The sequence below is a fragment of the Babylonia areolata genome, chromosome 8 (genome assembly GCF_041734735.1).
Source record: "Babylonia areolata isolate BAREFJ2019XMU chromosome 8, ASM4173473v1, whole genome shotgun sequence".
NCBI lineage: Eukaryota > Metazoa > Mollusca > Gastropoda > Neogastropoda > Buccinidae > Babylonia > Babylonia areolata.
Genome location: NC_134883.1, coordinates 14,271,090 through 14,286,346, shown reverse-complemented (window position 1 = coordinate 14,286,346; position 15,257 = coordinate 14,271,090). Strand labels below are relative to the sequence as shown.

At 39.8% G+C, this 15,257-nt stretch overlaps 1 protein-coding gene across 5 annotated transcripts; it reads left to right on the top strand.

Moving 5' to 3' along the window:
- Positions 1-1,151: 1,151 nt before the first annotated feature.
- On the top strand, positions 1,152-14,420 carry LOC143284559 (N-acyl-phosphatidylethanolamine-hydrolyzing phospholipase D-like). 5 transcript variants are annotated; one of them, XM_076591342.1, is made up of 7 exons: positions 1,152-1,339; positions 2,160-2,223; positions 3,779-4,013; positions 4,804-5,286; positions 5,810-5,958; positions 8,485-8,599; positions 8,836-14,420. In XM_076591342.1, exons 1-7 carry the CDS (start codon positions 1,213-1,215, stop codon positions 8,968-8,970), a joined length of 1,308 nt encoding a protein of 435 aa, XP_076447457.1. In that variant the 5' UTR covers positions 1,152-1,212; the 3' UTR covers positions 8,971-14,420. The 5 variants fall into 5 exon arrangements, with proteins under 5 accessions (XP_076447457.1, XP_076447461.1, XP_076447458.1 ...); XM_076591343.1 differs by having other exon boundaries at positions 1,204-1,339; positions 2,136-2,223; XM_076591344.1 differs by having other exon boundaries at positions 1,255-1,339; positions 2,160-2,246.
- Positions 14,421-15,257: the final 837 nt, after the last annotated feature.

Here is a 15,257-nt window from a genome sequence, read left to right as displayed (position 1 = left end):
CTGATTTTGATAGCTCTCAGAGGTGGTGCTGATACTGGGGCTGTGCCAGCCTGGATGTGACAGTGTACAGGAGATCGTTCAGGATGAGCAGCAGGTGTGACTCAGATTGGAGCAATATGACATAGAAACGGTGCAGAAGATATGAGACTGAAAACAAAATAATGTATTCTTGTCCAGGGGTATGACAGATCCAATATTCTTGACTGAAGTTGAGAGATATTTTAAACTTCTTGCTTCGACAATATGTCAGGATCAACCCTCAGCTATGTTCATGTTTCAATATAGAAAATCAGCTTTAATAGACCGTTCTGAATGTTTGTGATGTGTTAGTCTCACTTTTTCAATTGGTGGAATCTGACTTCCTTTCAAACACGTGCAGTGTTGTTCAGGAAATCTGAAAAGTACTAGCTCCCTGTATAAGATACATGCATACACTGAAATGGGTGACACTCATGGTGTCATCGGAACCTAAAGGACTATGTAGCTCAGTAGTTATTCGTCTGTATGATTGTTTTGAGCTTTCCTGGGCTCTTTGATCATATTTACCATGGCGAACTGAAATTGAATTTTGATTATCTCTGACCACCAACGAGCACAGTATTGATGCAAGGAGATCCATGCAGGTGCATGTTCAGTCGCTCAGTGAAGTCACACTGCATCTTTGTGGGGTGTGTCCACTTGACAGACATCACTTGAAAGTACAAATGTAAACCAACCCAATTCCTGATAACATAAAATCAAACTGGTAATTTTTTGTGTGTGTCCTAAATCATTGCACCTGTTGGTTTCATTTTCATGGTTCGTGGCACCAAAAACAGAAAAAGTAAGATGGTGGCACGTACCTACTTTAGTTTAGTGACTGAATCTGCATAAAAACTGAGCAAAACAACGTACAAAATAAGAGTCGAAATCCACTGAAAATGGGTCACTACTGATGGTAATATTGTTTCATAAATGCGCAGAAATTGCCGGTAAAATCGGATCCTGAATTCAGGATGCTAAAATAGGATTTTACCGGTTTTTTCTGTGTTTTTTTTTAAATTAATTTTTTTTAACTCATCGCACACTAACACAACACAAAAGAACTAATATAAGAAACAGTATTTTCAGAGGCTACGAATCTGAGTCTGAACATAGGTGAGTTTACCCTATTGCTGACACTTCAGCCGACGAACCCATGTGCGAAGTTATGGAAGTGTTTGGTCCACAGCAATGACTCGGTGTTCTGGCAGGGGTTTGGTCACATTAACTGTAGAAAAATCACCGACTCCAACTAGACCAGCAACTTCTGTCCGATCTTCTGATTCAACAGTGACAGGAAGCAAAAGTTCCGGAAAGGGTAAATCAAAACATAGCTGTCCTGTCTCAGTGTTTCGTGACATAGCTAGGAAGAGTTTGGTCAAGGTTACGTGCCCAGTTAGCCAATGTATTTATTCATTAAAACTTCTAAAAATTGTCCAACATTATATGTTAAACTTTAATGTACCATGTGTGTGTGTGCGTGTGTGTGTGTGTGTGTGTCTGCGTGCGCAACCCACCTATGCAGAGAGAATGAGTGAAGGAGGAATCAAAAGCTTCCTGGGGCGATTGAAACAAATTATTTCTACACAGCCATTATGATCACTTCAAGTTCACTGCACATGATCTTTTCACACTTAATGACAATACACACTCAAAGTAGTCAAAACCCTTCACCAATTTATCTTTTTTTTTCTTTCGTTATTTATTATTTTTTTAAATAGAGTTATTCACTTCAGGAATGATTTGCCATACTGCTCTGCCATTGCAGGAACTCAGTAGATATTACGGAGGCTCATTTGATAGAGATACTGGAAAGGTGATAACATCCAGATGAATTTCTAAAATATGTATTTGAGTGTTGTTGTTGTTGTTGTTGTGTGCGTGTGTGTGTGTTTCTCTGAGGAGGTGAATGTCTGTTTCTGTTAATAGATTATACTTGTTGATGTGTTGCATGTCTGTGCATATGAGTGTATTTGCTTTTTTTGTGTCTGTCTCTGTGTCAGTTATTATATTGGTATGCCTCATTTGACTGGTCAGAAACGCACACCTCACGTTATGGTTGGAATATGTGCATGTACAAACTACAATATATGTTTTTATTCTTTTGTTGGCAGTGAGTTAGAACCTCTGTTCTGCAGGTACGGTTCACATGAGGCAGCACAAAACGGCAGCCACACTTTCAGCAGCATTGGTGTCTGCTGTGTAAGGGAAACTCCATTTCTAAAGTAATCTATAATATTTACACGGTGTACATGGCTCTCTCTGTCTGTCGCTGTCTCTTGGTCATTGGCAACAAAATTTTGTTGCTTTCCCCCTGTTCATTTGGGGCTATGGGCTTAACTGAATAAACCATTTTGAATCTTGAATCGGTCAATCAGTCAATCAGTGGCTGTAGATTCAGTTTGCTTATGTCACCCAGTAATAAGACTGTGTCTTGTTGTGTGAAGTGGCCTTCTATGTTTACAGTGCCTTGAAACGATTGTGTATGACGATAACTTATAGACCATACTTTGAATTTTTCTTTGCAATGATCATAATAATAATAATAATGGATACTTATATAGCACACTATCCAGAAATCTGCTGTAGGTGCTTTACAAAAACGCTTTTGATAACATAAAACATTATATCTATGTTACATACACACACCGAAATGTGACCACACACACACACACACACGCACGCGCGCACGCACGCATGTCACGCACACACACACACATTGCATACATACATTTTAACATACATGTGTATCTAACAGCTACCCTAACACATACACACACATAGGCAGGCACATACTTACATAAACACACACACACACAATACACATTCATATACATGCATGTAGTTGTGGGCCTGCCACAACTGAACTTATTGCTGAGGGAAAAGGTGAGTTTTGAGACGAGATTTAAAAGATGCGAGGGAATCAGAATGACGGAGGTTATCAGGGAGCTTGTTCCACGTCTTTGGTGATTGAAAAAAGATCTTAAACAGATCAAGCAATGTATTACTAGAAAACTGATTGTGTGATTGTACACATGGCTTTCTCTTTCAAGCGTTAGGCTTAAATCTGAATAAACTATTTCATATTTTCTTCTTCTTTATGGATCTGTGTTACATATATGTTATAGTTTATACACAAGTAGGCTTTTATGTGTATAACCGTAGTCATGCAGGCAGCCATTCTCCGTTTTTGTGAGGAATTTTATTCATATTCATGTTAATTCTTATTTTGAATTCTTTCTCTCTCTGTCTGTCTCTCTCCCCTTTTCTTTTCTTTGGTGTGTGTGTGTGTGTGTGTGTGTGTGTGTGTGTGTGTGTGTGTGTGTGTGTGTGTGTGTTTCTGTCTGACATTGCTTGTCTTAATGATATGGTATGTTTGCTGTTCTGTTATTTTAGTTAATTCCTGTTTGTAATTGATTAATTTTCTTATTCGTGATGTTAAGGTAAAAAAACAACAACAACAAAACATCCATGATTGGAATCAAGCAGTTTCTTTTAGACTTTGATGCAAGACTTGATGCTTGTACTATTATTTTTGCACAAAGATACATTCAGGCACATTACAGACACACACACATATTGACATATCACACACACACACACACACACACACACACACACTCTCTCTCTCTCTCTCTTCTCTGTCTCTCTCTTTCTCTGTCTCTGTCACTCTCTCACACATACACATACACACATACTGAATGTAAAGTAGACCTCCCAATATTGTGACTGTTTTTGAATTATTTCTGTCTGCCAGAGTGGTCACATATCATGAGTACTTGAAATCACAGTCCAAACACATGACGGCGATGGCTGAGAAGGAAAAGCAGTCTACAGGTACAGCATTGTCAGATGACAACGAATGCACCAAACCGATTTTTGAGAATGGGCGCTACAAAAATCCATGGGAAAACTGGTATCAGCCGCAGTTCTTTCAGTTTTTGAAAATGGCAATGACAACCAAGAACTTGTCAAATGTTCCATCAAAAGAAGTGAGTAGGAAATCTGTTTTGTGGAATTTGACTCTTGAGTATTTTGCAAGTTAAGAGAGAGAGAGAGAGAGAGAGAGAGAGAGCAAATACATTACATGAATGGTTTCTTGTTGATATTTCATGTTTAGAGGGTCTTTAAATTAAATCTTTAAAGAGGTCCACAATTCAATAGTAATATATCAAAGTAAAAAAAGTAACCCATTTCATCCTGAATAAAAGTAAGTAATCTTACCAATCCAGACCAAGTGATTTCCAAGCAGTGATGGCAGACAGAGGGTTAAGTCAGGAAAGTAGCCTGTAAAATTTTGTCTCTGAATGGCTTGTTATTAAGTATGGTGTGCATGTGTCATAAAGTATATGTTGAAGCAAGTGTAAATTGAATAAAACTGGTGAGTTTGTACTTTGATAAAAAACAAAGACAAAAATAGAAGTGACAGGAGGGTTTGAGACACACGTTCCTAGTTTGACAATATCTGTAAGTGCACTAGTGTCACGATGGACCTGGGTGGGATGAAATGAGTTAAGACCTTTTTCATTCTTTTACACTTAATCTCAAATAAAAAGAAAATCTGATATATTTGACCAGCACACTTAAATTATAGGAAAAAGCATTTTTGACACATTCCCTTAGTTAATACAGATGTGGAAGTACTGTTTTAGTAAAACTTAATGTAAATGACATATGTCACTGCAGACACGAAAAGCATTCTTACTTCATTGATTTTATTAGAACACAAGGTCTCTCTCTCTCATAAAAACTAAAACGCCAACAACTGTTGGAACGTCACAGGAGCTGGACAAGACGCTCCCCATCATCAAACCTGACCTGCGGCAGTTTGACCAGTCCCCAATATCAGGAGTTCGCGTGATGTGGATCGGGCATGCCACAGTCGTTGCTCAGCTCGACGGGTTCACCGTCATCACCGATCCCGTCTTCAGTCAGCGGCTGGTGCAGTGGGTGGGCCCAAAACGCTACCGGGACGCGCCATGCTCTGTTGAGGAGCTGCCCAAACTGGATGCCGTGGTGATCAGCCATGACCACCGTGATCACCTTGACCTTCCTAGTGTCGTGGCCTTGAACCGGCGCTTCGGCAAGGCTCTGAGGTGGTTCGTGCCCATGGGGCTGAAGAGGTGGATGAGGGACGTGGGCTGCGAGAATGTGGTGGAGATGACGTGGTGGGACGAGCATGAGGTGGAGGGGACTGGGGGTGTGCGGGTGGTGTGCACCCCATGCCAGCACTGGTGCCGGCGCAGCGCCTTCGATGAGAACAAGGTGAGCTGACTGGAATGGTAATTATGGGAATTGGGGGATGGTGGTTGGGGTGGGTGGGGGTGGGTGGGTTCTATATATGTATATATGGGATCAAACATTGTAAGTAACACATGGGCGTGCACACACATAAACACACTAACACACACTCATGCATGCATACATTTACATACACTTGCATTCACATACATCTATGCTCACTCTTACATGCATGTACACATCCACACATGCACTGACAAACATAAACGAGTGTTTGTGTGTATGTGTGTATTTGTGTGTGTGTGTGCGCACAGAGAGAGAGAGAATTGATACATTGCAAGTGTGTTTGTACGAAAGAGTAGCAAGAGAGAGAGAGAGAATGTATGTATCTGTATGTTTGTTTTTATTTATGAAGAACTGTCTGTTCCAGTCACCTAGAGTTTAGTTTTGTATCCATTGCAAGCTGTTCAGCTGATCAAAGTCATATCATAATACATTTGATGAGTATTTGCAATTGAAACCACACCCCTGATGTTACACATTACAGGTATTGTGGAGCAGTTGGTGTGTGTTGGGTCCAAAGCATTCCTTCCATTTCTCTGGAGACACTGGATACTGTAAGGCCTTCCAGCAAATTGGTCGCAAGTACGGGCCTTTCACCGCCGCTGCCATTCCAATCGGTGCCTACTGTCCTAGGTAATGATTGTTCACTGGAGTTATGGAGTGGACTTCAGAGTATTGAGAAGGATTTGCTGGTGATGGAAAATTTCACATGTGATTGGTTTTTTGGTAGTATTCAGGGAACCATCACAATATGATAATAATAATAATAATAATTATATTTATATAGCGCTGAATCTTGTGCAGAGACAAATCAAAGTGCTTTCGCACCAGTCATTCAAACGCATGCATTTATAACTCTAAAACTGGAAAAACTGAAGACAAGGAAGAGGCGGGGAAGGGAGGCTATTTTGGGAAGAGGTGGGTTTTAAGGCCAAACTTGAAAGAGCTGAGTGCGGAGACCTGATGAAGCGAAAGAGGAATTTCATTCCAATTGCAAGGTCCAGAGACAGAGAAAGAAGAGTCAAGTGTTTGAATCTGGGTATGCGTAAACAGAGTGGATCCAAAGCCGATCATAGAGACCGAGATGGAGTATAGTGGTGAAGGCAGCCACAGAGATAGGAAGGGGCAGATTTGTGAATACATTTATAACATAGAGTGCTGATCTTGTACTTTATTCTGTGTGAGACAGGGAGCCAGTGGAGATGTTGCAAAAGAGGAGTGATGTGCTCAGATCTTTTCTTTCTGAGGATGAGTCAGGCAGCAGAGTTTTGTATGTGCTGAATGGATGAAGCAGGCAAACCAGACAATAGAGAGTTACAGTTGTCAAGGCGAGAGAGAATGAGAGAAACGACAAGTCTAGATGTTACGTCAGTGGACAGATATTTCCGGATGGAATTGATGCGCCGCAATTGACAGTAGCAGGATTGACACGTCTGACTGATAAATTTTTGCATGGAGAGAATTATCAACTGGATTTTTGTTGTAGGACTTCAGAATATTGAAGACTTGCTCCTGATGGAAATACAAAAAGTGACAGAGTGTATCATATTCTGGGAATCATCACAGTCTGAGAGAATTCCAAATAAATGTACATTTATACAGCTTTCTGTACTTGATTCATCAGTTGTGCATTTATTTTGATGGAAGTATGTTTTTGTTTAAATAATTGAATGTTACACTGTGTTGACTTCAATATGAATGATGGGCAAGTGGTTATCATTCTTGAATGTGTTTATTTGAAGGTTATGGGTCCATGTTCAAGAGTGAAATGAAACGGGTTCTCTTTCTGTTGGATAGATGACATGGTTTGAACAGTTTTTGTTTTGTTCAAATTGTCCTGATCATTGACATTTAACAGTGACAGGCTAGGTGGCCAAAATGGTTAGGGCACTGGGCTTTTCCCTGTGTTTCCAAAGTTCAATCCCCGATTTGTGCACACATGGTGGGTAAAAGGTGGAGATTTTTCCGATCTCTCACGTCAACAAATGTGCAGACCTGCTTGTGCCTGAACCCCCTTTCATGTGTATACTCATGCAGAAGATCAAATACACATGTTAAATAAAGATCCTTTAATTCATGGTAGTGTTCAGTGGGTTATGGAAACAAGAACATACCCAGTATGCACACCCCGAAAATGGAGAATGGTTGCATGCATGGCAGGCTTAAAATGGTCATATACGTAAAAGCCCATTTAACTACACATACTTTACCGTGGTCCACCTGTGCAGACTACGGCAGGGGTCTGATTCCTGTCCTGTGCAAACAACTACCTGCCTATGTGGAGAAAACGAAAGTAGCTACAGCCGATAAAAGCCCACTTGTATGTATGAATGTGGGAGTTGCAGCCCACAAATGCAGAATTCTCAATACATGAAAACAGTGTGGTCTTCTCTCCTCAAGAAAATGTATTGTTTTCATTTTGGATATGACAGTATCATTTATTTTTGAAATGATATCTTTAAAGAACAGTTTGGATGCTGTATTTATTATATAATGAATTGGATATCTCATTCATGAACATTTAGATAGATTGATGGATCTGAAAATCAGGGAACTTCATTTGACATTTGCAATTAGAGCCTTGGGTCTTCCTCATCTCCGCATCTTCTATTTTTCTCTGTCCATCTTTCAACTTTTTTCATGCATCTGCCTAATATATGAAGCATATATGGATTTGTTCAAATGCAGTGACGACTCGCCTCCTTGAGAAACTGATACTGAAACTGGTACTGATACTGTTGAGAGGGTCGTTGAAATGGTGTTCTCTTAGGGGGTCACTCACTCAGTCTGGCTCCTCAACGAAGCGATTATTGTCATCAGCAGGGGGTGTAGTAGGTAGAGTCCCATGTATGTTAAATGAGAACAGGCACCACTGACCACCACAGAAGTGACTATGTAGCAGTGCAGGGTCTCCTCTGGTGTGTGGCCAGTAGGCCACCTAACATTGGTATCTCCTGTAGACTGTTGGCGCTGAGACTATGACCAGTGAACCCAGGTTTGGCTGTCTGAGAGGGTCTTGAGGTGAGTGGCGTGGGAGTAATGCTGCTGAAGCAGTATAGATGATTGGACAACAAAATAAAAAGAAAAACGAAAAAGAAAAAAAGATAGCTTTAACTTGTAGTTCCTGTCAGCAAACTGAACTTTTGTTTCGTTTAACAGATGGTTCATGGCTCCTCAACATGTGGACCCGGCAGAGGCTGTAGACATTCACATGGATGTAAAATCAAAAAATTCCATTGGCATTCACTGGGGAACCTTCGTACTTACCTTTGAGGTTAGTCCACCAGACCTGTGTGTACTCTCTCTCTCTCTCTCTGTGCGTGTATGTGTGTGTGTACATGAAATTGATCTGTAGAGGTACAGGTTCTATGAGGTGATTTAAGATTTGTATGTATGAATGTATGTATGTGTGTGTGTGTGTTTGTGTATGTATGCATGCATGTATTGGATTGATAAATGTATGTATGTATGCAACTGTATGTATCCATCTATTGAACATTCTGTGTACAGCATTATCTGGAACCACGGGAGAAGCTGAGAGAAGAGGTTGAGAAACAGGGGCTGAGTCCTTCAGCATTTGTGACAGTGGATCATGGAACCATCACAACGTTAGGTGCTGATGACTTTGATAAGATTGACAACTGAGAAAATTAGTGTTGATGTTTTTGTTATGTCTTTTTTGTTGGTTTGAACAGACAAGCACACATCAATGTATTGGGTATTAATCAGCTGCATGGCACCACATATGTTTAATACTCTGAGACAGCGCAGTGTATTCTATGTCATGGAACTATTTTGAGTTACCTATCAGAAAGGGGAGGCATTTAGGGGCTGCCACAAGATGCTGTTACAGGCATGTGTGTTAGTGTGCGGTACATACTTGAACTGGATCTCGGACCGACTTTCTGTCACCGCAGCCACACAGTCATTTTGGGGGTCAGCCCAACAGAGTGAATTGTCTGAAAGTAAGACTCCATAAGCATGAATTTTTGATTGCACATCCGTTTTTGTTTTGTTTTGTTTTTTAATTATGAAATGGCATTTTGCAACTTAAATTGATATGAATTCATGCTTTAATGTTCTGCCTGCGTGTGTGTAACTTTGACATGTCTGATTATGTTAGAAAAGTTGTTAACACAGCATGCAATGATAACATTTATTTTGATATGATGATACTATATTGATACTATGAGAGATTAAGGTCTAGGCGCTTAAACATGGAGTCAACATTACTGCATTTTTGGGGGTGTACATGCTGGATTTATTCTTGTTTCTATAACCCACCAAACATTGATGCGGATCACATTATCTTTAACATGTGTATTTGATCTTCTGCGTGCTTATAAGTTATACACACTAAGGGGGTTCAGGCACATACATTGACCACGGATTGGAAAAATGTTCACCTTTAACCCATTAGGTGCACCAGGGATTGAAGTCAGGAAACTCGGAGAAGAATCCAACGCTTTAATCATTCAACCACCGACCATTAATTTGATCCTATATTGGCATAGGTACATAGAATGAAGGTATACATTATATGGTACAAGGGGTGCTCAGTAAGTATTTGAACAGAGGAAAACTACAGGAACAACAAAATCCTAATTTATGTTGCGCAGTAGACCAGTAATATAAAAGCTATGACAAATATCATTCCATTCTCGAAAACCTATTCTTTCCAGGAAGGCAAAATGGTGGGTAACAGTGATGGCTCCCCTTCAGGAAACATGTCCCTTTCACAGTTTGATTAGCGTGTTATGATCTGTTGTGACTTCTGCCAGGAAAAATCATTGATTTAGTGAGTTTCAGTTTCAGTAGCTCAAGGAGGCGTCACTGCGTTCGGACAAATCCATATACGCTACACCACATCTGGATTTAGTGAAAGCTTTTGAAGTTTGTCACATTGCTTTGACAAGCTATCTCTGCGGAAAATGACAGTTTTCAGTGGATTCAGAGAATTGAAATTTGGGAGATTAATGTCTGAAGATGAAGACTTTTATGACGTCCAGTTACCGTTGTTACTCCAGTGGTGTCCCAGGTCACTGAGAAGATTCCAAGAATTACCTGCAATGAAAAAGAGAATACACTGAACATTTCATTGTGAAGTATCAGTGTATTTCTCCATGATGTTCTTGGGTGTTAAAAACCGTTGTGCCTGCTAGGTCTCGCACAATTTGAATGATGAATGAAAGGGGGTAAGGATTGATTGGAGTACACACATGCTCCATAACACTGACAGAGGAAGATCAGTATATGTTTGAGACATTGTGACTGGGTATGAGATGGAATTTCAGAATGATCCTGAAATAAAGCAACAGTGAGCAGTCTGGGCCCTGCCAGGTGAGAATCTACCTGTAAAATTTAAAAGATACAGAAATGCAGCCAACAAATGGTGACATTTTTCTTTTTAAAATTTGGCCATGTAGCCAGCATACCACTTTCAAACAGAAAGACTTTACATTGCTATGCCCACCACTGCCTACTAAAGTATTCATTGACAGCTGTATCATGACAATGTCCATGCACACACAGCAGTGGCAACTCTTGGCTTTCTGGCAGAAAATAATGAACAGTTGATCACATGTCCCCCATATTCACCCAATTTGTTCCCTTGAGATTGGTTTATGTTCTCTTGGGTCAAGAGGCAACAGACAGGAAGGCAGTTCTGAGAGTGTTGAAAGTGCTTGAGCTTTCGTTGGGGTTTTTATTTTGGGTATACCTAAATTAACTGGGAACTGGGGTCGGTTACCATGGACACGTGGTTCCAAAGAATGGGAAAATGCATGAAAGCTGTGGAAGGATGGCTGGTGCAGTCATTATATATATATCAGTGTACTCAAACAGCTGCACTCAGATACTTATTGAGCACCATTGTATAATTATTGTTATTGCTCCCACTAGAGTCAGCCATTCATACTCTGGCATTTGACACTCTTGACCTATCTCAGGCATGCTTTTGAGCTACCGTCTTTCATACAAGTTTGTGCTTTGAAGGGCTGAAGCCTCCATTTTGACCCCTCAGACCAATGCATGCCAGTGTTTGGGCAGCAACCTGGGGCACCTTGCCAACTCCACAACTGACTTGGTCCACCCTGCCAGTTTTCTCCCCTGCTTTTACACCACAGACTGCATGCCCATTTGTAAAGGTTATTTAGAAAGAGATGAAAAATAGCAATTTGGAGAAAGTTCTCGGTGAAGTTGGTTTTTTTTTGTCCCTGAACAGTGATGATGATAATGATGATATATGATGAGGGGGAAGAAATCCAAAGAAAGAATGATGGTAAACATCATGACCTGTAAACTCTTGTCTTATCTCAGTGAGGTGACGGCCCTTCAGTGAGTTTACTTGGCAGAAGCAGTCAAGGGATTAAGACTGATGAGAACAAACCTGTTTGTGTCTTTGAATAACAAAGTCGTTTGTGTGTTTGAATGAGAACAAAACCTGTTTGCTGTTTGAATAACAAAACCTTGCACGTTTGTGTGTTTTAATGAAAACAAAACCTGTTTGTGTGTTTGAATGAGAACAAAACCTGTTTGTGTGTTTGAATGAGGTTTGAATGAGAACAAACCTGTTTGAGTGTTTGAATGAGACCAAACCTGTTAGTATGTTTGAATGAGAACAAAACCTGTTTGCGTGTTTGAATGAGAACAAAACCTGTTTGCGTGTTGAATGAGAACAAAACCTGTTTGAATGAGGACAAACCTGTTTGTGTTTGAATGAGAACAAAACCTGTTTGAATGAGGACAAACCTGTTTGCGTGTTGAATGAGAACAAAACCTGTTTGAATGAGGACAAACCTGTTTGTGTTTGAATGAGAACAAAACCTGTTTGAATGAGGACAAACCTGTTTGTGTTTGAATGAGAACAAAACCTGTTTGTGTCTTTGAATAACACAACCTGTTCGTGTGTTTGAATGAGAACAACTGTTTGGAACAAGCTTCCACTCACAACTCCTCACTCTGAAACCCCCTCACAGTTTAAAACTACCCTGAAGACACACCTGTTCAGACAGTCATACATACAGTGTTGTGTGTGTGTGTGTGGGGGGGGGAGGTGGCGTGTGTTTGTAAGCCTGCGCGCGTTGGCTTGTGTGTGCGGGTGGGCCAATAGGTATGTGTGTGTGTGCGTGCGCGTTCTAAAGTATGGATATGTATGTGATAGATTCTTAACACTGTTTTATGGAGTAATGTTGTAGTTTGTTTACTCAGTTGTTCATCTGTTGTGCTTTTGTTGTTGTTGAGTATGTGGTGTGTGTGTGTGTGCTAGTGTATGTGGGCGGGGTGGAGGTGTGTGTTTTTACAATGCGTACATTTTTACATTTTCAGGTTTAATTTCATAAATGTGATTTTACTAGAAATGTTCGATGGATATTTCTTCTTATGTTGTGGTCTGTTTGTTTCAATTGTCATTTGTGTGTGTGTGTGTGAACATTTGCTTCATCTTTCTAGTTTTCATCTGTGTGTGTTATGTGCGATGTTTCTTCAGGGAAATGCTCAGCGGGAACTGTTTTATCATGTAATGTCATAGATAGTTTGTATTATTTGATTGTTGATCTGTGTTTGTGTGTGCATGTACCTGTAGGTGCGTTAATTAATATGTGGGTGCCATTGCGTGAGTAGTGTGTCTGGGTATGCATGCGTTTGTCGGTGCATGCGTGTGTGCGTGCGTACGAGTGTGTGCGCGCGCGTTGTTTTGTATGTATGTACGTATGTATGCGCATACGTGCTTGTGTGCGTCTTTTAATTTCAATTGTCTGCATTTTTGTTATCATTATTTGGTTTTTATGTTTTTATTCCTGATACTTTTCTTGATTTAATCAATGACATGACCTCTTTCAGTTGTTCTCTCTTACCTATGTTTCAAATTATATGCACATGTCTGTGTGAGGATGTTTGAGTGAATGTTTTTAGTGCCATTGTAAAGCACATAGAGCTTCAAGTATATGTGCTATAGCAAGATGTCTTCATAAAACAAATCCTGTTTTTGTGTTTGAATGAGAACACAACCCGTTTGTGAGTTAATGTGTTTGTGGTTATCACAAGCAAAGTGCCTGCAGCATTCCTGAAAATAACAGTACAAAGGTAGTGTGTACACGTTCATGCTTACCAAGGTATATATGCATTTCAGTGTGCGCTTACACGTGTATCACTGAGAGCATACATTGGTTCTTTCTGAATGAAGTGAAAACATGCATGAAAATCATTAGAACATCATGAAAATAATCATGTATATTTCTGTGTGTGCATGCTTTGAAAAAAAAAATTGAAAGAGGAACTGGATTTGTCGGTTAAAACGTTCAACAGGAATTAAGAAATGATGGAGACTGATAGATGTAAAACTGTTCCTGGTGAATTAGTCTGTCATGACTGTGATATGGGTGTGTCTCTGCTGTTGACAATTCCATTCTATTATGGAATGCCCCAAATTTGCAGACTTTTGAAATCAGTTCATTCCACAGAAGTATTTGAATCTGAAACTGCACTAGTGGGCCATGGTTAAGTATGTGTAATTAAATCTGAAATTTCATTTTAATTTTGCAATTTGTTGACAGCTGGGAGGAGTGTGTTTGAAGGTGGAGAAATTTATCAAAATGGTATAAGTTCCAAGATCGTATTTTAATGAGGAGTAGAAAGGAGGAATTGAGGGTATGTCACCATTATGTAACTATAGGATCTTCACATAAAATGTGAGGGTGGTCTCATTCCTTACCTTTTCCCAGAATGTCTCATACTATGCTCATGATCATGTGGTCTGTGGTGTTTGGACAAGATTGTGTTATGAGGAAGTGTTTAAGATTGTTGAAATGAAAATGCACAATTTTTTTCATGACAAGTGTGAAGCCACCAGCATCAAGATGCAGTGTTCTGTGGCTGTTTTGGTGCACATGGGCCCCCATATTTGTTTCTGACATTTTATGTTTTCAGTAATGGCCCGTCATTCTAAACATTGTCCATGACCATTGACCTACACTGTCATCACAAAGCTGATTGTTTTTTCTGAGCACCCAACCATCTCTGAAGATAAGCTGCTGTGACTGTAAGAGACATTGTCAAGCCTGTGTGTATAATGCTTAAATTATTATATTTTTTTTTTTTAACCATCTCAGAAGTCCAAAGATTAGCTTCTGTGACCATTAGAGATATTGTCAAGCCTGTGTGTGCAAGTATTTTTTAAACTTTGGGACTTGTTACAATATATGCAAACTTGAAATATGCTGGGGAGAGTGGTTTTATGACCTTTCTTGAACTGTATATACCATCTGTAAAAGGTGTCTTAGTCAGGAGCTTAGATTCAAATTTGGACATACCGCACTTGGCCTCTGAAATCTCTGCATCCACATGACACATCATATGTAAACCAAAGTAATGTTCACCTTTTGGGGAAGTGAACGTGGGACCTCCATACCCATCCTTCATCCTTATGCTTTTTATTTTACAAGTTAAGCTAGCTCTTACCTTGAATTGTTTTGATTACCCTTGTGTGTCTTCTTGGATTAAAAATAAAGACGGTATGATGTCAGCAGAAATTCATGTGTCTTCATGTGCATCTGTGAACACTGATGTGTGATTCTGCATTGGTATGCATGTGTATATTTGTGGGAGAGAGATATATACAGCATTACATTCACATTCGATGAGTCATGTTGTAAATCTGAATTATGTCAATTTGTGCACACACACACACACACATATATACAAAATTTCACATGAAAATATTATGTATGCACAGAACCAGAAACTGTTTTGAAGAAACTTGGCAGAAAAATGTATCAGGAAGCAGATTTTATCTTCCAATTGAAAATGATAATTACGGCTTCTTCTTGACTGTACAAATGCAGAGGTATGACTTGAATATATTTGATGTTTATATCAGTACATGTTAATGCCATGAGAGAAAAGCACCAAAACAGCTCAGAGTACTAACATGTGTG